Source organism: Aythya ferina (assembly GCF_964211825.1).
Source record: "Aythya ferina genome assembly, chromosome: 1".
NCBI lineage: Eukaryota > Metazoa > Chordata > Aves > Anseriformes > Anatidae > Aythya > Aythya ferina.
In genome coordinates this window covers 82,402,355-82,427,942 of record NC_140296.1, presented here as the reverse complement: position 1 = coordinate 82,427,942, position 25,588 = coordinate 82,402,355, and the positions used below count along the sequence as shown (strand labels likewise).

Sequence of the window (25,588 nt, the reverse complement as noted above, 5' to 3'; positions counted from 1 at the left end):
CACCTTTTGAACCAAAGAGTTAATTCAAAGACAAAATATATGAAATTAGATATGCAAATTATCAAGTAGATTTCACAAATTTATAGTGATGTTATTCAACTAGAGAAACCAAGATGGATTCCTCTACTGAGATATGCAGAAACATATGTACAGCACAGACCAACTACTATTATAAAACTAGGAAACAGGACTTTTATAAAGCCTTGACTAAGCACTACTATTCCCTTAATTTGTCAATGATATAGACAAAGAGTAACGCAAAACAGTGTGAACAAGGTAATGGCCACTTACTCTTAGGAAAAAACAAATTGCTAGGTAGATTGTCTCATACCTGTTGTACGATTGTCGTTAGTTCCAGACAGAGCTGTATGACATTATTTCTTGTTACTGAGTAATCTGTCACAGCAGCAAAAGGTGATCTAAAAAATAGAAAAAAAAAAAAAAGAAAAAGAAAAAAGTGTTGAACAGCACTGGCATATATCCACTTGCTTCACTGGTTCACAATGCACTTAATACGCATAGGGCTTTTTAAAATGTTTTTCTTTTCTAGTGATATTAAAAGCACAGAGAGTATCTAAAATCTACTATTAACATTGTAAAACATAGGGTATGTGTCCATGGAAAATGTTCAACTCTCCTTGGTTTCATATGTTTAAATTCTTCTTTAGGCAGTTCCATTTATTGAAGTATTATTTCTCACAGTCTTCCAGTTTATTTAGGGACTACTTTTCCTCTCCCAGAAAAAAGAAAAACAAACAAACAAACAAACAAGAAAACCCCACAACTTTGCCTTTTGCAGTTGAGAACATCCTTACAAATGTACCCCTTCCACATGTGTTAAGTGTGGTGCCCAGCTGTGAGCCACATTAGAAGAGCATTTGCCTGATTCACTGGAATTCCTGGGACCTGATCTAATATCTGGTAAAATTATTGGAGAAACTTAGAAGAAGTAAAAACTTTATCCAATGGGAAGAATGGCGTTTAGAACCAGGGATGGATCAATATTATGAAACAGATGCAAAGGGTAAGCTAGAGGCACAACCTAACATCTCCCCATATTGTGCTACAGTCAGAAGTAATTAGTGGGATGAAAAGTATAATCCAGCACTTAAAGAAGTCACCTACATATATCCTACACCTTAAAACCTGTCAGAAGGCTTTAAATGCTTGGCTACCTAGAAGCTTGCTTGTTATCTAGAGGCACTGCTAAAACATACATGTATTTGGTTAGTGAGGGTGGCAGTCATCTGATTTCTGTTTTACAAATCTATCAAAGTATAAATTCAACTTGGTCTATTTTCTATATTCAAGAAGTAGCCAAATGCTTGGCATATTTTCTCCAGGATCAGCAAAGATTTTTTGTTCCTCAGTGTTGCAAATGAGGTTTTTATGGACATTATTAGCATCACAAATACGCCATTTCTCGCTAATATACTTGCTTCAAACATTTACACCAAAAAAGTTGGCAAATCACTGCAAGGGTTACAACATCTAAAAAAAACCTAACATATCATGCAATGTGCTAAGATCTCTAAACAGTTTTAAGAGTAGTGGATTTAAATTAAGCTGGGTCGCTCATTCCTCCCCCAACTGCCATCAAATCTTGGAGCGTATATTTGTATACACCTGTAAATTTTTTGCTCTTGATATTATACCTTCCTCATCTAAGCCTAAAGACAAGTTGTCAGTACAAAGAAGTCTGCTATACGCATGTCCAAATGATAACAACAAATATAGTTTTACTGAATCTTAATAGGTTTCTAAAATTCTTTTCTGCATGCAGAATTATTGAAATTTCAGTATAGGTAGATTTGGAACCATCTATTAATATGCTCATGTGGACTTCTCTGTATTCTTCTTCTAATGCCCTCCTGCTTCTCCAGTATTCTCAATCCAGTCGTGATGGTTCACAAGAAGACATGAATTGTGAAGTGCCTTCTCAAATCTAGCAGCTTTAATTTGATGTAATACATCATGCAATGAAAACATATTTTTCTGCCTGTGTCTTCCAGGGAATTATAAAATAAAACTACAGAAACTGGAAGCAAGGCGGAGTTTAAGAAGTGCAGAAACAAGTAGACGGTGAGGACTTAGTAGATAGCACAGGGGTAAGTTCTAAAGGAGCCTGACAAAAGCTATAATCAAAAATCACAGTTTAAGTTTTATGCTGTGTACAGCAATTGCACTATGTATACAAACTATAGTAGACCTACCTGCAGACATATGCATACAGTATTAGTGAAGATCAGGGGATGTGTGAGCATATTAAAGGATAAAAGTCAGCTCAACTACCTGGTTATTAACAGCTAGTGTGTTTAAAAAAATAGTACATTAGCCACAATGTACAAAAATATTGTTATTACTCTTTTTAAAATTATGACTGTTGAGGTTCTGAAATCTACCTGAAACCTTTATTTTAAAAGGTCATGTTCATTTATGAACTAATTTCTATTTAAAATGAATGAAATCAAGCCAGCAAATGGTATTCTTTTACTTTAAGTATGGATGTTAATACAATTTGATCCTCAAATTACACAACTGGAATCTATTTGACATTTCAAAGCCTCCAGCATTTCTCTAAACAAAATCGCATGGTAGGCTTTGGCTTCTAATACTGCATGATCTTCTCTTATACTTTCACAATTTATTTTGGTTTCACGGTTCACGAGGAAAATAATGACATTTTTACCATCATTGCTCTTAGTGAAGAACGTTAAAAATGTCCCAAATAAACTTTGTTGACATTAAGAACAGGCAAAGGGACTGAGACATTACTCTTTCACTGTTTACACTGTGAAGATTTACTGAAAACAGCATGGGAAGCAGGCAGCATGGGTGGCAACAAGAGGGAGAAGACTCCTAAAAATCAATAAGGAATATCTGATATTTTGAGAAGTGCTTCATTACTTGGAAGGATAAGAAGATCTTTCCTGCAGAAAATGTAAAGGGTGCTCAAGCTACCTCCTCTGTAGCTTATAAACTGATTCCCTCACATCATAGTTTCTGCCAGTGCCTCCATGAAGGTGCTGTTACAAACTGGACCACTAAAACTGAAATTCCCTTTTCTCCTCCTCCTCCTCCTCCCCAGTTCAGCCCATTTCACTGGAGGCAATCTCCATACACATGGACTACTGCAATGGGCAGCTGGGGAAGCAGCGAGGACAAAAGCATCTCTATATATTTACTGCCCAAGGAAACACGTTTTGGTATTACATCCTGAGCCTCAATTTCAACAGTGAATGTACAGCAACACTTGGCATAACAACATGCCAGCAGTTTCAATATAAATGTCAATAGAAACATCATTATAGGATCGTTAATTGGATTTCATAATAGACACTCTGTGAAACAATCATCTGACAAAAAATTCTCTTCATTAACATATCCACTGATTGCAGAATGTATAATTTTAATACAGAACAGAATAATTGACTGAAAACAGATGAAAAAAATGAGATGCAAATAAACCCTACATGAATCTTCTCAATTGGCAACACCTTTCTTGTCAAGTCACCAAAAACATACCAAGTAATAGGAATAGCTTAAAAAGTAGAGAGAAGTGGTCTAATTAAAAGGTATTTCCTTGACTTGCCTGAGCCATTTCTATTCTCTTCCAGTTTCTATTATTTTCTTTCAGAGCTGAATCTTTCTCAGCCTTGGACCTTCAAATCTCAGATTCATCCTCTGATTCCAGAGAAGCAAAGTTTCTGTGAAGTTTTGACATGTGCATTGCCTAATTCAACATTCTTTAAAGAACTAAAAGCAACTTTGGGCTGAAGCCATATGTTGCCCCACTTCCTGCTATGACACAGACCTATACATTCCATGGTCTCACCTCTCAGTCCAAGATCTTTTCCACATATATTTCCATATTCTTGGAACCTCTTTTATTCAGTTCCTCTTGCAATTCATTATTTCTTCCTTCAAAACCAGTGATTCTTTTCCTTTGCAACACCCACATGGAACACCCTTAGAACTCCACAGCGCACCTATCTGACCACATACCCTTTCCATTCATTTCCTCTTCCAGACCTCTGCTGATTTCTCCTTTCCACTCTTTGTCTACCCTTTCTAGCTGGGCATCTTAAGTGAAGGAGATTTATGCAATCATGCCAATGCTTTTGCAAACTTCTGCATGTTGTTTTGTTTGTTTTTCCCCTTGTTTTCCCCCTTTTTTCTACCTTCTTTCCAACATTTGAACCCATTTGCAAAGTATTTTCACAAGTGGGTGGGTAAAAAGTTCCAAGAATAATTAAATTCATGTATGTTTTGTGATCATGCATGCAGCTGGAGACTAGGGAGCCTTTTATTTTTTCCACCCTGTGAACCTGCATCTTATTAGACACCACATATTCCAGTGAAATGAAGAGCTTCTAAATATTTAATTCAAAGGAGGAAAAATAATCATAATAAAAAACAGCCACCTTACAACCGGTCTTAACTTCTTAATTTTTTTAACATTGCAGTCAATCAACTTCAAAACCCTGGTTTATAGACTGGTTTCCAGAAAATAAGGTTTTCCTAAAGCCAAACAACATGGAGCTACTAGTTCCTTTCATACTTTGAAAGTGTTGTTTTGAGATAAATATTAAAGTCTGAAACATGACTATATTTATGTGTGTGCGATGTGTCTGTAACACACATACATACGGATGTATGTACACACCCTTTTAGGAATCGAGACCTAATTAAAATTATCAGCAGTATCAGCATCTCTTGGAAAGAAAAAAAATAATCAGGTAACATTAATTCATACAGCCTCTCTGAAGGTTTTCTGTTAGACAAGTAGCTACAACAGTACAGTAAAGCTACTTCCTTCACATGTAACTGTTCTTCTATTAAGAAACAATATTATTCAACAGTTATTCATGCTCACAATTACTGCATGTGAGGGAAAATCCTTCCTAAACAATTAAAAGATGTACATTGTGAAGAAGATGCATACATTTGATATTTTTATGTTATCAGTGTTTTCAGACTCATATAGTTTAGCCTCATTTATCTTCATTTTACATTTGATATGAGAGAAACGATACTAAAATATAGAAATTGATATTTCATTTGAAAAGAGTTATGATCTGGCCCAATGGGCTGTTAGTAAAAGCATTGCCCCAAAACAAAAGTTAATCATGTTTCACCACTGCTTGTAGTACTGAGATATTTTATAACAATAGACAAAGTGAGGGTTTTAAAACCCATATTATCCTTACTTTAGCATCCCCAAAAGGAAAAACATACTCAGGGCAGTTTGTGTAAAAACAAAAGTCCAAAATCTTTAGAGAGATAGCTAAACAAATCAGTAATAACCCAGTCTTCAAAAGTACACATTAAGCTCAAATAAAAATCTGAATATACAATATTATTGCATATGTATTTGTGCTAGAATCCTTATAGGATTCATAATTCTGAGGCTTTCATGAAACAGACCTCTTACTTGTATGTAAAAAGTATGTATTACTGTAATGAAACTGTTTTATGTAAAAACAGGGATGAATGCAGTAAAATTTGCACTGAATAAAGGGATTCTTTAAATGAGTGCTCAGTTAAACATTTACAGATGTTCCAGTAGCACAATATTGTTAAGTACCGTAGCATTCTTCGGCAGCATTTACTGACAGGTTTGGCATACCACTGAAACAAGCATAAAGGGAAATATATAAAGGAAACAAGATTCACAGGTTTATGAGTGAAGAACAGAAAGTACTTTATTTGTGTAATCACTGAACTCTTCCCATCTTCTGCCCCGCTCCTCTTCCCCCCCAACCCTTTTGTTTTCCCCCACCATCCTGCATACAAACCAGGACTACCCTGTCAGAACAAGCAACAACCAAGCACAGCTAACAGGACTGTATTAAGTCCCCTGTAAAGGAGACTTCAAACTAGTAACATTTTTGGTAAGTAAGAAGTTATGGGCTTGCAAACATTCAGGCATAATTCTCCCAACGAATGCTCCACTTTACTTCAAACTACAAAATAGTCACACAGTAAACATCACCAAGGCTCATTCACTGGAGACAATGAGACAAAGAAATCCAGCTGGCCACATTTTACCTACAGTGTAAGAAAATGCGTGCATTGTGTGTGTCACCATGGTGAAGAGAGGGAGATCCATATTTGAGTGGAAAATGCATTCTGCTACCACAGTATGTTCATACAAAGCACATTTAAAAAATGTGCTGAATCTGAACACCTGAATTGTTCAAATATAAACAAGAGTGTTTACATCACTGCAGGCTGCTCTTTGTGCCCAACAGACCATCATTTAACAAGTTCACAGAGCCCACAGGAAGGCTTGGGGGTCCTGTTGTGCTGTCCAGACTGAAGCATCCAAACATCCTTAACTTTAGGCACAGATCTGAGCCTTACTCAATAGAATTGAAGTATACATGCACATGCTTTGCTGAATATTAGCACATTTAAGACCATGCCAAAATGACTTGCTTACCTGGGGTTCAAAGTGAAAAGATTATACCTCACCATTCTGTGACTGGCCTGAAAAGCAAATCTAAACCTGCCAGAAAGGCCTTTTAATCTGAAATTTTAAGTTCCATTACTACTGTCAGCAATTTGACCCACATCTTTTAGAAGACCAACAATTTCTATTTACAGTACGGCTTGTTGTTCATCTTGTGCCATTTTGCTCATGTATCAGACTACAGGTAAGAATGGTAAATTAATCAAACTGGGACACATTTGTCAGCCTGCTAATTTTTCTCTGGCCACAGCTCTAAAAGAATGGAATACAAAAGCTATTTCCACAAGACCTCTTTGTTCCTACTACTTAGACCTCAGTCTAATCCATGCAGCAATTTTTTATTTCCAAAATGGGGATAAGGAACTGCAGCGAAAAACAAGGGATACAAGAGTATTGCTGTGAAAGACATATTGAATCATTGCCCACACAGATGACTGAGTCAAAGAAAATACTAAGAAAATCCAGTGTTCCCTGACAAATCCTAATTCATGACCATTAAAATCTATGACATGGTAACAGACACAAAATGTTGTGGTAGTTATAACAACTTCCTATGAGATATTTTGTTAATTTCTCAATTGAAAAATAAACTACTCAATTGAAAAATAAACTAATGTGTCTTTAACAAAGACTTAAAGTTTTAAGAACAACCAGCTCTTCTCCAATCCTAGTCTCTAATTCCACATTTGCAAATATTAGCAATATCTATATAAACTGTAAGGAGACAATAACACTCTTCTTGATGCACAAGATGTATAGTATGAGGAGTCTTTGCTTCTGAGTACACAACACAAATATTAAATAGCAGGCATGTGCAGGAAGCCCAGAAGCATAACTATGAACTATTTCTCATTCAGAGCATCCAGAGCATTTGTTTCCAAAGAAGATAAAACCATGGTGGACGTGAATGAAAAGAGCATACCAAACCAAGATCAGCGTGGAAGAAGGCAGCAGTAGAAGCAAGGAATACATTAAGCTTTGTGCTGGCAGAGCAAGGAGACAAGAAAGTTTACGAATGTGTCACCAAACATGACTCCAGGCGAGGTTCCCTCAGGATCCTTCAACTTCCATGATGAGCTTTATAGTCTTTCCTAGTTCAGACTAAATTAATGAGTCCTACCTGTTAAATCTAGCTATCTCATGGGAAAAAAAAAAAAGTGTACGATGTACAGTAGGATCTGAAAGGGAAAAATTGAGTGCTTAAAGGATGTGTGAAAGGCACTTTTGCTCACAAGGTTGCCTTCATTTTGCAGCAGCCTCTGACTCATTAGAGTCAATAAACACCACTCAAGGCTGTCACTCGAGGAGAGACCAGATTCTGAGGAAAATACAGCTTTCGGTCTGTCTGGCTTGGTAAGTTCTGCACTTTTTCTAAGAAAAAGTGTTTGATGAAACTGAGTGCCCTTCACTAACAGGACTCACCACAAATTCAGTAGCACAATCAACAGGTTGTAGCAAATTAGTAGAAAAGAAATGAGATGCAAGTACAGCACAAGAGCTGTGTCTTACGAAGAAATAAATTTATTTATAAATTGTGTTTAACACTCCCAACTCAGAAGAGATCAGATGAATTTTCTGGGATTCCTATGATTTAATGGCTTTTCAGTTCATATTTGCTTCTGGGCAAAAACTATGATTTTTTCATCGATGTCACTAAAGATTTAAGTAACATGGTGAAATACTAACATGATTTTGTTAACTATGAAAAAAGTACTTTGATTCTCAACATTGCGTGAACTCATAGTGCTTTCAGTTCAATAAAGCCATGGATGAATGATACATACTTAATTCAGAAATCTCAGAGAGGCAGAGAACACTAACACACTCACAAACAAAGCAACACTTCTACAAAATAGTTTTCATAGGACTGTAAATACCTAAGAATAAAACCTTACCTGTAAATAACAGAAGTATCTAATTTCTATTTAAGTGTGCAGCTATTACTGGACACACTACTGTACAGAAAAATGTACTGTTTATGAGGTTGGAGATAGCTTTATGCCATACAATTGCAGTGTATTTATGCTGTAAACTCATGGTAATGGACTTGCAACAGTAAACCTATTTTAATCATACATTAAAAATTATCTCTGGTATACCTTAAGGTTATGTTTGGCTTGAGGGACATACGACGTTTACCTCAAATTTTATTTTTAGATAACCTGCATGCACTTTTCAATTGCGTTTTTTTCTTTGTGTGCCCTCTAATGGTTTTCTTTAACTATTTGTTATTTTTCTTTCAACTATGGTTTGATTGTTTTGAATTGTCAGCATACCAGTTTTCCCAGATTTATGACTACTTTATATTTTTGAACACAGCAATTAAAAAAGAAAAAAAAAAAAAAAAAAAAACAAGAGAGAGGGAAGGAGATCTGTACTCATTATACCTTTGATGCTTGATTTCCAGACTGTAACATACTTTGTGATCAGGAATACAAGGCAGAGAGTTTTCCTTGTTTGACAACAATGCTGCTTAACAGTATTTGTCTCCCTCCTGAATTTATAACAAATAATGAATTTGTAAAAAATGAGTTGCATGAATTTTAATGGTAAGGCTATGTGTATTTTCAGTATCATTCAGAGGATACATTGAGAAAGAAATCCAGAAGAACTTTGTACATAATCACAAGCAAAGGAGCACATTGCACAAAAAGCAATGAGGTTTCCTCTTCAGGATGTAGTTTATCATCCCTGTAAAAGATAGAATAATTTCCAGGAACCCAGCACATCAGTGAAGAAGAAAGATTCAGAACGATGGCATCAATTACTACTCCAAAATATACAAGCTTCAAGAATTACAGGAATAAAGACTGAAAGTAACAACTACAATCTAAGTGGAAGTCCAGAACACCTGGATGACTGTATATATTATTTTCTAATTCCTGAGAAGCATCACTTCTCAGTGGAGACATTTAGATGTCAAGTTGATTTGAACATCAAATGAGTATTTTGTTGCTACAGTGTAAAGCATGTCTTTCTATCAGATTAAGATCTAAATTATATCTCAAGTGGAGATGCACCATGCTTTCACAAAAGATTCAGGTTTTGAAGAAAGTTTGGCAACAAAATGGCTTGCAAAAAATTGAAGATTAGGGAAAGGCCATTAAATAAAACACTGTTAAGACGAAACATTTTTGGAAGGTTTTGTAGGTTGAAAAAGTAACAGGAAGTTAAAATTAGTCTAAAAGTTTAAGGACATAATCTATTTGGGTGATGACAGTTTCTTTGCAGGACTTAATTACTGGAGAGCTATTTTATGCTCCTAAAAATCTTCAGCCAACCTCCTTTGAAAACAGCTAGAATTTTCTGCTAAAATTTCCAGTTCCTTAATGACTTTCAAGCCCCAGCAATAAAAGCTATTCTAATTTTCAATAAAAACCTCGATCTCTGGCATACATCTGGAAGTAGGACTGCTCCAGGCAGAGACCTGGAACAAAGAGCGTCCTTGGACCAGCCCTGCACAATGCCGCTACAAGAGCCACAATGACAGTAACTCAGCAAATCACAACTCTTACACTCCATTTGATAATTATGCCTGGCCTGATGAGGTCTTTACAGACAGTAATCATACTACGGAAATATTGCAAAGAGAGAACTTTCTAGAGCAGCAAGTGAAGCCCAAGTCCTGTGGATACATCGCCATTCTCTATACGTTAAAAAAAAAAAAAAAAAAAAAAAAAAAAAAAAAAGCACACATCATGGCATTTCTAGGCAAGCTGTAGCTGCTGCTAACTGTTTTTTTTCCCAGTGTGAATTGTAAGGCAACATAGGGGCAGCCTATATTCCTCCTAATGGTTTTCTCTCCCCATTCTCATACCCCAGAGATGGAACTAGTATTAGAAACCAACCAAAAGAATTAAGATTTGGGGCCCAGATTTAACAGAAACAGCTGTGCAGAATAAAACTAAATCCATGTTCCTGACTTTAAATATTTAATATTTAAAATCTTTCTATCTCCCTCTAGTGGCCCCAATAGCTGCTTAGAATAAATATAATAAGCATAATCCTATTACATTCCAGATGTTCCGACTTCCTGAGAAAAATACATTCATTGGCCTGCTTTCACCCCACTTTGGGGGCTTCACAAAGAAGGAAGACCAAACCTAATCAAAAAATTCCACACCCTCATAAATCAGAAAACTCTTAAAACATTACAGAAAACATTTGCCAGAACTACATGTTTAAGCTACACAGATCTTCAAAAGTGCTTTTCCAGAAATCTGAATGAAATTAACATATCGCTTCAAGGAAGCCTTATTTGGATGCTAACAACAACACTGCTAAAAGAGAGCTCCCACCATGGCTGCCCTCATTTTTAATTTCTTGGAGCTCCTGCACTTGATCAGCTAACACTTCAGATAAATGTAAAAGTCATTTTGCATTTTACTTGAGAGTAGAACTGACATACACATTTTTAAAAGTTATTTTAAAAAATAAGTCTTCCCTGACCAACACTTTAACCTACTAACAGAATTCTCTCTGATAAACACAGTATAACTGTCTAAGTATAATTTTACTAAGGTAATTCTCCACAGATTTCTGAGCTACAAACAAGTTTTAGAGATTGGGTTTGTCTTTTAATACTAGAAGTACATAATTTTGGCCCAGTTTGCAGTAATAGACTGACACATTGGTGCTGTGATGCAGGCACTTCAAATTTATTTATTTAAAGATTTTACTATTCAATTAATTGGGAAGAAAAAAAGTGTGAAAGGTTTGCAGTTCTCCACTACAACTCAATACTGCAGGAAAACAAAAGTGTCAGTAGACAGACAACACCATTTTAATACTTCTCTGTAAGAACATATGCCAGTAGTGTTAAACGTATATATATTTCAAAGATATATTATTGTATATTTCCTAGTACCAATGATTACTTTCTTTCTAAAGTTCAACCACTAAATTCATATTAAGATGCCAAAACCATAGCTTGTTCTTCGGTGCTAAATACACATACATGGGAAAGCTTACTCTTTAAATTTCAAACTATTTTTTGCAAAATCCTATCTCCACTTATTAACTAACAGTCTTTATCCATTATGCCCAATTCCAGTGATAAAATAATCAAGATTATTTCTAAATAGAAGGAAGTTCCAGACACTGATCCACCTAGGTGTAACATGTTTTCATGCTAATTTTTCTGTTTTAAGATGCAGAAGGATATGATGTTCTCTGCCAAAAAAAGTTTTGCAGGGAGAAAAACTGAGGCCTATAGTTCTTCCAAGTCACAGCAGTAGGCTAGAGACAGAGCTAAAAACATACTCCCAATTTTTCAAGTTTCAACATTAAGCTCTTTCCATTAAACTTAATCACTTCTCTGTGTATCTAATGTTAATTGTCTAAATAGAAATTCAGGAGCCCAACTTCAGTTTCAAAATCTCTGGAAGGGCTTGAAAGAGGGAAGAAAAGAAGAAGCAGTGGTAGCTGCAGTCTATTGAACAAAAGAAAGAGCTTACACTTCAGCTGAAGAAATGGAAAAGATTCGTGCTTCACCTAAACCTTTCATATGGAAATCATTTATGGGACAGAAGCCAGTTTTCCTCAGGAAAATGAAACACAACATAACCCAGAGCAGTAAACCCAAACAATTCTGTTCGATTTTAAGAATTACACAAAAATCATACTTTGAAAAAACTTCAGCTTCTGGATACAAAATAAGATGCATGATCAGCTAAACCTTAAAAATAAGGATAAGGATTTTATTTTTGCTGATAAAAATACACTGCAATATATTTTATAAAGACATACAGGTAGATTCATTTTAACCACTTCAAGAGTTTCAATGATCATCTTAAATACCTGCACATTGCTATTGCTATCATTAGAAGTAAAGGAGAGCAGTTAAGTCCTGATCCCACATATTTCCTAGGTGACAGTGTGGTCACTCAGCTGGGCAGCTGAACTTCACCACAACCGCTCTCTCACTTCCCCTCCTCAAATGGAAAGGGTGAGGAAATACAACAGAAAGGTCTCAAGGGTTGAGATGAGAAAGGGACATCACTCAACAATTATTGTCATGGGCAAAACAGACTCAGCATAGGGAGATAAATATAGTTTGTTGTCTATTAGTAACAAGCAAGAGGAGTGAGAATTTAAAAGCCAACAAATAACACCTTCCCTCCCATCCACCCTCCTCCACCTCCACACCTTGAACAGCAAAGGGGGATGGGGCTGCGGGCAGCCCCTGAGACTTTGTCTCTGCTGCTCCCTCACAGTCACTCCCTGCCTCTGCTCCCCGTGGGGTCCCTCCCACAGGATGCCATCCTTCCCAAACTGAGCCTGCAGGGGCTGCCCACAGGCAGCAGCTCTTCAAGCACTGCTCCCACATGGCTCCGTCCCACGGGGGTCCATCCATCCCCCAGGAGCAAACTGCTCCAGCACGGGTCCCCCACGGGTGGGCGGCAGCTCCCCCCAGACCCCTTGCTCCTGCGTGGGCTCCTCTCCACGGGCTGCGGCTCTGGCCTGGGGCCTACTCCTGTGGGGGCTCTCCATGGGCTGCAGCCTCCTCCAGGCCACATCCACCTGCTCCACTGGGGAGCATGGAGATCTGCTCATGGAGATCCCTGCAACCCATGGGCTGCAGGGGGACAGCCTGCTCCACCAGGGGCCTCTCCACAGGCTGCAGGGGAACCACTGCTGTGTGCCTGGAGCATCTCCTGCCCTCCTGCTGCACTGACCTTGGGGGCTGCAGAGCTGTTTCTCACTCCTCTCTCCCAGGAGTTTTTTTTGTTTTGTTTTGTTTGTTTGTTTGTTTGTTTTGTTTTGTTTTGTTTTGTTTTTCACTCCCCTTTCCTTACACCTGTTCTCACAGAGGCCCAGCCAGTGTCACTCCCTGACTTGGCTCTGTCCAGCAGTGGGTCCCTTTTGGAGCTGGCTGAAACTGTCCCTTATCTGACATGGGGGAGCTGCTGGGCAGCTGCTGCTGTACTCTTCTCACAGAGGCCACCCCTGCAGCACCCCTGCTGCCCCCCAACCTTGACACGTATACACAGAGATAAGAGTATGTGCCAGTTCCAGCTGCATCTACAGTTTCAGAGTTATTACATTGCAATTAAAAAAACTAACCTGCAAAATGCATGTTCACACACACACGGAAGTATATACTAACACCTATATCATGAATAGAATGTTCACAGGTTTGTCAATTTTATACTATCAGAGCAAGGAATTTGAGTTACGCAGGTCAATTTGTTCTATATTGTTAATAAAATATATACACAACCTAATGACGTCAGCCTGTCGCTGTGTTGTATTTCCAGATATGCGTAAGGCTGCAGTGAATTTAGATGTATTATATTGGATGCTATCTGAATTTCATGATGACAGCCAATTAACAAGAAAAAAAAACCACAATGCTACAAGCTTTCCCCGCAAATTTGTAAATGAATTCTGCTTCAATTTCCATGTCTATGTTAGATTTTGTAAAGAGGTTGGGTTTTGTGCGTGTGTATGAACTGGTTACCTGTGACACATTTGGGAGATTTTACCTGTCCAACCAAGCCAGCAGACTTTTAGCTGCTCCAATGAGATCCACTACTGATGTCAGAAAATCATTCGGTAATTTGCGGCTGGTTCTTCCATCATAGTGACCGCTTCTCCTCCTCCCAGTGATGAAGTTCTGCAGATTTTTGGCAGATGCATTCAGTTTGTGAGAAAGGGTTTTCAGATTTTCTGTTTCCAAACCATAGTTCTGAAATAAAAAGAGACAAAGAAGACAAAGTTAGCTCTGCTGCTGAACATGAAGTACTGAGAACAGCAAGACTGCTCTTCTGCTTCAAAACTTAACCATTCCTAATAATTAAGGTAGAAATACACCCACTCATTAGATTTTAAATGGATGGCATGTTCTGTTTCTAAAGTGCATAAAAATAGAACAAAAGAAGAGAAAAATTATGAGTGATCTTTTAGCTGTTTTTAAGTGCACTGAGAAAAACACCTCAAAATGAAGAGAAACCCTAATCTGGCAGATCGATTTTCAAAGCAGTATATCACTTCCAGAAGATCCAATGGTTCTCTCTGTATATCTAATGCTTACAGATCAGTCCCTTGTGCCCATTGTCACCCTGATTCCTAAAATCACTTAAGGAATGAGGCCTTACAACTAGTAGAATTACACAGTATGGACACAGTGTAATACCAGATTGCTTTTGTTGGAAGCATGTCCATTATCTTTTTATTCTTTTTAGCAGCAAAGGACCAGCAGATTCACAGACCAGAGAACACAGTGCTAGTCTGCACAGTGTCTGTGCTGCCCTTTTAAAGTCAAGTTATAAACTTTGCTTCCATTTAAGAGTCAGTCCCTTAAGTTTTAAATATGGTCCTCTGCTATGCACCAGAGACAGAAATAATCATGCAGAAATATTAAGAAATAGTACTTGAAAATCCTTCAAATATACAAATGGTGATGAAATGGCACTAGAGAATACCATAATTTCACGTTTAATTACAATATATTATAGTAATATCTGTAATTCCAACCTAGATGATTCTGTGATTCTGTGAATTTGTTGCTTCTGGAATAGATTTGTTTTCCTCACAAATACAAAGAATAATAGTATTATTTCAAGAGATTTTTTTTCTTCCCATTTTAAAGAGATAAGGGATTTCAGAGGCTTGCGCTTATAATTTCCATAGGAGAGAAGAGACTGCTAAAACTACTCCTTGCCTTAACCACATCGTAGGGTTATGGCCACAACTTGTTCTGAGGATGATGTAAAGGGCTGCTTACTATCCAGCGTGGATCATTTTCTACCACAAACAACAAAGCAGGGTGCAGAAAGCACCTCATCGGCATGCAGAACAATCTACTTCTTAAAAATATGTCTCATCCCAAACTGCCCAAAATTTTCTCACCATGCTACTCGGTCCATGAGGAGAAAGAATACACTCACCAATCAAGATTGAGACTGCTGAAGCATACTTATTGTATTTTATTTTTATTTTTTTTTAAATTGGTGATGGAGGGAGAGGGAAAAAAAAAAAAAGAAAAAAGAGAGATTTACAGCAGTTGTCATTCTCCTAATCCAAACCACCTACTACATTTATTAAAAGAACTTATCTCCTCTTTAATTATACAGGGACTCCAGGAAGATTCCGCTGATGTAGACCCCAGTAAACACACAGCCCCTAGCCCTCCCACAATTTCTAATCCTGAGAAAATGCTGGAATATTACAGAAAGGAGAGAGTTCAGCATATGGCTTGCCTGCCATCTCCCAGCCAGATCTTCTTCACACCTGTAAACTGAATACACTTAATGAGGAGTCACTAACATGACAGTTGTCTTTCCACAGCGGAAGATGTGGGACTCAGCTTAAGGGGAAATGAACATATGCTAAGGTTGCATTTTTAAAACCTCTACAGCAACTTCTGAGAACATCTTTATTCTGGCCAGCAAAGACTTTGTGACATGTTTATCAACCACACGGTTTCTGCGTAGGTGCTGTCTGTGTGCTGCCACCTTGCTCAATTCCCAATTAGACAGTTAGTACATTTGGGCAATGACTTTTTCATCATGTAAATATTCTATAGCAATTATACAACAGATAGAGTTAGGCTATAAATAAAAAATTACAAGATGAAAACAACAAATTCAGATGGAAAAGTAAAACATACTTTATTATGCAGTTAAGCAGCTCATAACTAATAACTTATTAAATCTGTCCAAATTAAAGAGATAAACATCAAATAATTTTATCTTTTTTTTTTCTTTTTTTTTTTTTTTCTCCCCTGTGGTTGTTGTGGTTAAGAGAGCTTGATGGAGATCTACAACTCTGTAGGAATAAGCTAGAAAAAAAATAAGGCTTGTTCTTATTTCATTCTACTTCTTGAGCATCTAGCTTATTTGGGGGAAAGAAAAAAAAAAAAAAAAGGAAAGAAACAAAAAAAGGATACTCCAGACAAAAGATTTATCATGGGAATTTTCTTATAAATCAGTTTGCACTGAGCAAATTCAGGAGAGGAGTCTCAAGCAGTCAAGCAAACCAAAACACAGTGCAAGGGACGCCCATAACAACACACATTTACCGTGGTGCTCACGTCTCCAAACACCAAGGGGAACAACCACAAACTGCAGCTCTGCCACATCTCCTCATGAGACTTCCTTCTTTCTTTCCAATATACAGCAATGCTGATTTTTTTTAATCAAGAAGGCTGTCAGTGAGAAGCTGAATGTGGTTATCTAAATCCTTTGCTCATTCTCAGCAGAGTCAGTTTACTCATATAAGCAACTCTCAATCTCCTCACACCCCAGGTGTCTCAGTGTTACTAACACTTCCACAATGGGGCCTGTGTTTCAAGTTGCTAAATCCCTCAGCACCAAACCCATTCTCCTTTCTCAACACAAGGGAAGGCTCCAGCAGGATCACCAGGCACCCAGATGAGCCAGGGCACCCTCCGTCCCCCCAGCCAGGCCACACACAAGACCCATGGCTGGGACCCATGCCAAGGCCCAAGCTCCACCCCACGGATCTCCCTTGACAGCTCCAAAGTACTTTACCTCTTCTTTCATCCTCCTCTCCATCACTTACTTGGCCCATACCTTGCCCATTCAGAGAGGCAGGTAGCAGATAGTAGCCTGCAATGAGCCTCCTTGCAGTGGAAGCCTATGCTGATAACACATAGGCCTCAAGTCCCACCAGAAAGCAAATCATCAGTAAAAAGGAAATGCTGAGCAAGAAGATCATCAAAACAGTATTCTGTGACTGAATAACAGGGTGCATATATGCTTCTTTAGAAAAGCATCTCCTATCCATCCTTAGTGGATTCTTGTTAACATTGGGCAGCCTGCACTAAGGAACCTGCTTTGGCGGGGGGTTGAACCCGATGATCTTTTGAGGTACCTTCCAACCCCTTCAATTCTGTGATTTCAAGTGACGACTACATACATATTCTTTTTCAGATGCCTTTTTTCACTGCCAGATAAGTGGAAAGGAAGGGACACAAAGTCTGTTTCCAGGTACATTTGTCAACTGTGTGCATTTTCTTTAACATAAAAAAATGAAGGGGCCTACTTGATGTCCAAGCTACATACAATTCAGTCATACATTAGGAATGGCACTGATTTTGATAAAGCCTTTACCTGTAATGAGACAGATATAGCCAGAAATGTAAAATACAGAGAAATTTCAGGCAGAATATATTTTGGGGCAGCTGTGTTTATCAAAGCCTCCAAGCAGAAGGGATCCAACAGCAGCCAAGCTAACAAAATCCCCACTTTGTTTATCACTAATATTTCTGGCCCACATTAAAAACGAAACAAAGAGTTGCATGTTTTAATATTGGAAAAAAGCTTGCTCAAATAATAACTGCCAAGTTCAATCATACTTTATACGTGATAGTATACTATTAACAATATTGTTTTCTTAGAAATATGCTGCATTTATTTCCAAGCAACGTAAAAAGATAATTGCAGGCAAAGACGACAATTCTTTGTTTTTCCCTACTCTGCATTTAGCCTGCACTAACACAAGTTGTGCTGTCATTAGCCAAAATAAATTTACAGTCACTGAAAGAAGCACAAAGAAGTCTCTGCGTGCTTGTAGAGATTACTAGCAGCAAGGCAAGTCTTCACATCTGCTTTATCAACAAGGGGCCACAGGGGAAGAGTCTCTTCAGAGACACCCCACCTCAACAGAAATGGCTCTAATGGCATCTTTTCTAGCAATCACAAAACAAGAACTTGATGAAGCTAAGCTACACGGAGTAATAGCTTGTCAGCAGGTGCTTGAGCAAAAGGTGGTGGAAGCTATTAATAGACATTTTACCTGCTAATTACTTTTCTGTGGCTTCACATGACAGTGTGAGTGATGAATTGTAGCTCTTTTCTTCACGTGCTGACAAGCAGCAGGTCTAATCATCACTGATGAGTTTTGATATCTATTTTTTTTTTTTGGTGGAGGGAGACAGGCCATCTGCCAGCCCATCCTTGCACCAGCACCATAGTGTAGGAAAAGACTTCAGTCACCAAACTGGGAGTGAAGTGAACCTTTCTGGACTAGTTTGATGAATATTAGTTACCCTTCACCACACAAATAAAAATTAACAAAAAAAAAAAAAAAAAAAAAAACAACAGAGTTCATTTCAATTTTTTCTGTGTTAAATTCACTTAGCCCTTGCTAGTAAGCAAGTGCACCTCACACTACTAGCATGGGTTAGAAAGGAAAGTCATATAGTGCTCAAGTCAAAGGAGGCTGCTGACCTCTATAGGGTATGTCTACGCTGCCTGTTTCAGTGCAACACATCTATCTTAAAAAGCCAAGCTCAGGCACTAAAAGAAGTCCAAATCTAAATACACCACAATGCGGAAGACAAGATATGCGCAGTCCCATTAACAAATCCAAAAATCCCTTAAAACATATATCCTTATCACAACTTTTTATATAACCACAAATGCCTATACATCTCCAAGCACAGAGGCACATTAAGTTCAAGGACATCATATGACTCCTACAAATAACCCAAGATGAAGAAATAAGCATATGGACCCCTTTGCCTAGATAACTGTTTCTTCTCATTCAGCCCACAAATCTGCTGGAAACCATGTGGAGCAAAAGGCATGCCGTGACCAGTGCTGACTCTCACTGAAGCAACACAAGATGAGAACTGACACTACTGCTGCAACACTGGTGCTTGGGGGTAAAAGAAAAATAAGAACAGCTTCTCCAGGCAGGCACAGCAGATATCAGTGCTTACATCGATTAATTTTGCTGCCCCTACGGAGAAGGCTACTGTGACTGTATAAGCTACAGAAGGTAAAGGATTATTTTTCTTTGGCAAATATTTGACACCACACTCACAAACAGTATTTTTTAATGGAAGAAAAAAGTGGCAACCTTTTGCAAAGACAAATATCATAGTTGAGATAGCTGTACTGTGTAATAAATTATGTGCATTGTGTAATAATTTCTGTGTAAAGAAATATAACTTCTCAGTTATGCCTGATATCTCACAGAAATACAGATAATCACAAGAATGAAATCAAGTTTTCTTTCTACCATTTTTTTTAAAAAGTTGTGGCTTTTTTTCCACCTGTTCACAGACTGCTGTGAGAAGAGCATATGCCTGCAAAGAAGTGGACTTAAGATAATCTCAGGCAAGCTTAATTTTGCTCCTCACTGTTTTTCAGTGCTTTCATCTTCCAAATTTCATTCTTAAGCAGCATTTCTGTATGTAATATTTGTTGCTTTTAAAAAAGCAAACTGGAAACAGTAAAGATTAGAGCCCTCAGTTCTTGGGAAGCCTGAGGAAGTTTTTTAATTTACTATCAAAACAGCATCATGTGGATACTATGGTGCATAGCAGCCATTTCAAAACCATGCCTCAAAGTCTGGGGTTGCTAAAAATTTCTTGTGAAAAATTCCAAACTTTTTCTCCAGCATTGTTTTTGAAATAAACAAAATGCATCCTGTTCTGAATCTCATTCTCAAAAACATTTGGCTGAACACATCGCACAAAGCATGAGGCAAACCAGGTTACCAGTTTAAAGTTGTGAGCGGCTTGAGAACACAGCTTGTCATATGGAAGGTGCCTTATGTAACTTTATAACTCATCAGTTCTGCCTACAACATATAGTCCTAACAGCCCTTCTTCCAGCATCATGAAATGCCAATGCTAGGGTTCTCTCTCCTTCAAATAGCACTGACATATGGGATAATTTAGAAGTTCACAACATATAATCCTTGCATATCTGTTTCATAAATACAGAGTTAGTCAATAAGAAATAAAGACAGTTCAAATTGCACTTATAATTTATTGTAGTTATTAAATATATACTGATTAAATGGCAGATGGTTTCAAATAATATATTTGTCCTAAACATTTGCAGTCAGAAAAAAATCAGGTGCATGATGGCTACAGTCCTGCAGAGCCTGGTAAAGATTAATAATAATCATTGTCCTCCCCTTTCCTGAAAAAAAAGAAAAAGCTCTTTTTCCACAGCACAATCAAGTAACACATCAAAAAGCCAAGCCCTAGTTAATGCTTTGTAGCACTAATAGAGCAATTATATAACTATTCATCTTACTCTTATTCAAGCAGCAGATTCTGGAAGACCAAGTGCTCATTATTTATTTATTTATTTATTTTTTCTACTCCCTCATGTAATTTTGGCCTTTGTCAGCCAGGTCCTGTTATTTCTCCAGAATTCAAAATACCAGTTATATATTCAGGTAAGTGCATTTCACAGATTCTTAAGCAGCTTATCAGCAGTTTCAACAACAACAACAGATTGTTATGAACACACTACCACTTTTAAAACATTTTACATTGCAACAGCCTTTTTTAATTGGTCTGATTTTAATCAGGGCATACATTTTGCACTTGCCCACAACTCAGAACAGCCCAAAGAAAAAAGCAACTAAGAAAAGTATCTATCTACATAGCCAATTTTTGAGATAGGTCAGAGGAAGGGCATTCACATTCGCCCTTTGCATATGGACATATTTACTGCCTTTGGCATACCACAGGCTTTACTGCAGTTCTGTAGAAAAGATCTACTAACAGCAACAAACATTTTCAATGTGATCAGCTAACACACACCCTTTAGGTCCCTGGTTTTATTGATCCGGTTATGGTCTTTTGATTGAGGATTTCCTTCTTTGCAGTAAGTTAGCTCAGGCTAAAGACAGGAAGGCAGATGATATATAAGTAGAATTTTAACTTGCAAAGGGCAAGAGTAAAAAGGGTAAGTATTTTTTTCTGCTGTGAGCATGCAGAATATTAACAATAAATTGTAACTTCAGTACACACATTTCCATTCTAGAATGAAAGCCTTCCTCATTTCCTCACAGCCTACAGTGATTAAGTGTAATATTCACTATTACTGACAAAAGTATTTTTAAGATCTGAGTAGTCATAAGGGCAAAGGAAAGTATGTGTGTGAGAAATGGCAAGAAGATGAAATTAAGATAAAACGCATAATTCTTAAGAGGAATTGAATCATTCATGGGTAAAGTAGATCTACTTTTTAAAACATTTATATGCAAATGAATGTGTGTTAGTGGTAAATGATAAGTAATTTCATGTTGTTAGCACACACACCAACATTTTGTCTGCCAAATAATAATGCTATTTCATCTGCTGTAATCTTCTAGCTTTACAGATTCAAATGTACAGTGTATAATAAATTCCTGCACAGCCACAGCAAATTTAAGTAACCTGCATGAAACCAGTACTAAAATCAGTATTCTGTACAAAGCAAAAACATTTTTTTCTTTTAAACAAAAATCTCTTCTACACAAATGCAGGTTCCATGAAAAATATTTTGTAAATTCATAGGGCTTTAACACTTCTGCTTAAATAAAATTTGAAAGCATTCAAATGTAATTTGTGAAGTTTTCTAAATATTCTTATCATCTCAGAATAAAATAATTTCCACTTCAAGTTCTCATTTTTTAAAAAAAGTGTTCATGATGAAATGAAGATAACTTAATATTCTTCATTCAAACAAAATGCACATTATAATTTGGAAAAGCAAAGCAAAAAAACAAACAAACAAACAAACAAAAAACACCACTACCAAAAAAACACCCTTAAGCATCAATATATTGTGGTGATATGTCAGGAAAATTGGATCATTTTCTTAAAGATGGAAGAAGAAATCTTTGGCTGTGCAATCTTTCTATTCTCCAGACAGCAAGGCAGAAAGTAACATTTTCTGGGAAAAATTTGATGCCAAGGAGACAAAGATCAGAGGCCAAGGACACTCCACAAAATATGGTCATACCCAGTTTGATAAATTGAAACATCGTCTCCTGACAAACAGAAGATGGAACAAGAATTATGGACTTCTTTTTTTCCTCCTGCAAAGTTAGGTATTTCAGGAGGTACAAGACCTTCTGATGCATTTCAAAACTGAAGATTGCTACAGCAATTTGATGGCATTACCTAAGTAATCTGTTCTTCAATATACATTCCTCTTGTAAGCATCACCTCTGTCTTTCCTCAATTCATTTTCAGTTGGCATTGTTCAGTAAGCTTGGGTTCTTAAAGCAGCCATCTGAGAAGCAAGGCTCCTGGCATTTTCTGTGTGGTTGAAGGTCTGCTGCTCTGGTTTGTTTACTTATGGAATGTAAGTAAGTATTTACACTAGCTTCACTGTAATGAGCATCAGGAAAGGATGAGGTTGGGGCTGGTTCTAGGTGATAATTTTTATAAGTGATGAGCAAGTGTATCTTTTATTAACTGGGAGTAGTTTGGATAAAAAAAATACCATGATAGTTAACTCAGTAGAAGTTCTCCCATCTCTCTATAACTGGGCATGCAGTTTCTTGGTTTATCAGTTTTCAGCCAGTTCTGAGATTTTGTCAGCATGAATCAACATAGATTCCTGCTTGATGTAGAAATGCATCTGTTGGTATCACCAGTGTGGTCTTGGTTTCACGTACCAATTTGAACAGAAAGGGAAAGTAAGACATGTCTTACTGGAAACAAAGAAACTCTACAGGAGTAGCTCCATCATGGTGTTTTCTCAAGAACTCATCCAAAACCATGCACCAAACTCTAGCAATTAAATACCATCACATACCTCCTTAATTCCTGCTTTTAAGCATTTTTAAGCACAGCGTGGATTTCATTTATCTTGCCCTTTCTGACAAAGTTATTAAAAAAAAAAAACAAAACAAAACACAAGCAAACAAACAAAAACATAATGGCAAGATAATCTACTGAACATACTCCCACCTTCACAGACTGAAGGAGAGAGTGAAGACTCATACCACATTAGTTACAGTACTCGCTCTCTCCTGGAGCACGTTCAGCTTCAGTGATGGTATGATACATGTCTGCCCCCACTATCATCACCAAGAATGACCTGTAACAGCAGTAGCAGCTGGGCAAAGTCTTTATCCCACCTTCTCTGTAGCAGCACAGGAAAAGAAAACCTGTGAATCTCAGCCCGTGTACTTGCCGTCCTGTAAACAGCACAGTATGGCAGCTGGCAGCCAAGAGAGACTCAACTGAGAAAGTGACACAGGCCACCATTTGTCCTCCAAACAGCTAGCAAACACTGGAGAATCCATTTGTTGCAAGTGTTTATGACACGATGGAAATACTGTGAGAGACCATAGCCACCCACCTTCTGTCAAATGTCAGCAAACCAATTTCTTTAAATAAGGCTATCAATCATAAGTGGTTCCCACTGTTAATGCACCAAGCAGTTTGCCTTCTCAGCACTGTTCACAGCCTGCTTGCTAAGGAGGTCCCAAGCATTCTCCATACCTGTCAAACATGGTTTATTCAGGTCCTCCACTTCCCTCCAGGAAGAAAATACTGGCCCATGAGCTACAGACATGTAATACAAGAAGATAGTTTGCTATTTGCCATAAACACAGCTAAAAAGCAGAAATCACCAGAAGTCTTCCCCAAAAAACTGCTGGAAAGGGATAGAAAGAAGGAATCTCCTAAAACATATCAACTGTCACAGCAGCTTTCTTCACTGATAGCCCCTCTGCCTTAGAAACCTCTCTTTGCAGAGTGGGAGAAGGAATAAATGGTGGGAAGTGGTTTTGTCCTCAACACCAAAAAAACTCTTTAGGTGGTCACTCACTGACTCAGAGAGAATGGGGAGAGGAACAAGAAGCTGCAATCCCTTTGGCTTTTAACGATTAGCTTAAAATCAGAGATTATGTATGCAAGGCAAAATTAATATTATTATTCCTATCTCATCTTACCACTGATAATTTCCAGCATCCAATTAGACCTTAATTCAGTTGGATCCAACACCTGTAACTCATGCAAATTGTATCATGAATCCTGTTAAACTCCAGTATAACAAGAAATAAGCAGAAAACTTTTATTTCAAAAACTCGCACATTGACTACCTGCATGAGCAGTTGTTCTATGCTGAACACTCATGGGCTTAGAGTTCTCCTGAACATACAGTCCATTTCAGAGGCTAATCAGAAGAACAGGCAAGCGCTGACCAGGACAGATACTTACTGATGCAATAAAAAAAAAGAAAGGCTGTAAGTATAGGAGCAGTATAGCCAAAAGGATTACCTCTGAATTAAATTTCCTAAGAGGTTTATCTGATTGGTGAACAATAAATTCAAATTAAGTCCACTAAAATCAATATAACAATCACATTTTGTGTCCCTGAGGAGCCATCAGCAGCCAACTGTGAGACTGAAAAAGCCTCAACTTAAATTAGAAGTTGAGATCTGAATGCCTGTTATCATGTTTCAGTGATGGAGTTTTCTTTAAGACCAACTCACAAAAGCAGACATTATATACAACATGGACCAGGAAGGTAGAGACTTATTGCATGAATTAAGAAGGCAGTGTTAGTCTTCACTACAAATTCCTTATTTGATATACAACTTAGTTCCATACACTATTGTCTATGATAAGGCAGCTTCAAATACAAGATGTGTCTGTTTGTCTAAAGATAACATCTTTAATTATGTAACTAGAAAAACAAAAGGAAATTTCAGCTAACAAACAAGGTTATTTCTGTGAAAATAGGATATATTTGAAAAAGCCACAATCTGTCTCCCTTGTGTGCTTAAAAGGAATTGTCCTCAGTGTTCACCCTACCGTTAATTAAGTATTTATTTTCTTGTTTTCCTTTGCATTTTCTGATGAGAAAAGTACTTTGTGACTAACTCTGTTTCCTTGTATGTCTGTACATTTTTTTTTTAAATGATGGATTGCAGCCTTTCCATTATTTAAAGAATCAACAACACACAAACAAAATAAATGAGTTAACTTATCACACTGAGCTACTTCATAACCCATACATGTATTACGAATACTACTCTAAAGAAGAAAGTCTAAGGAATGTTTAAAACAAAATATCTTCCTGCACAGAAAGTCTTTTCTCCCCTTCTTTACTTTTTCTTTTACATTTTTAATTTTTCTTTTCACTCCCTTCATTACTCCTCACATCTATCTCCCAAAGTTGCAATAATAGGATATTCAGAAAAGTTGCTGCATATTGAGAACCCACAAGCCCTTCTGAAGAGCCTTTCAGAGTACCATCTTTGATTTCCTCTACTGGGATTCAGCTTCCTTAAAGCTGCTTCTGAAGCTTGGAGAAGTAGTATGCATTAAAAATCTACATAATACCACTTCAGGCAGTCAAGTAGATCTTAGCAGAGCTGTTCACAATCCTTCCT

At 37.4% G+C, this 25,588-nt stretch overlaps 1 protein-coding gene across 7 annotated transcripts in view; it reads right to left on the bottom strand.

The window, feature by feature from the left end:
• CNKSR2 (connector enhancer of kinase suppressor of Ras 2) overlaps window positions 1-25,588 on the bottom strand; it is a 220,445-nt gene that overhangs the window by 156,717 nt on the left and 38,140 nt on the right. For all 7 annotated transcript variants that reach the window (XM_084507141.1, XM_084507139.1, XM_084507136.1 and 4 more), the window contains exons 3-4: window positions 13,963-14,165; window positions 332-419 (exon numbers count right to left, since the gene is read on the bottom strand). In XM_084507141.1, the coding sequence (XP_084363267.1) occupies window positions 332-419; window positions 13,963-14,165 (291 nt within the window). The remainder of the gene's footprint in view (window positions 1-331; window positions 420-13,962; window positions 14,166-25,588) is intronic.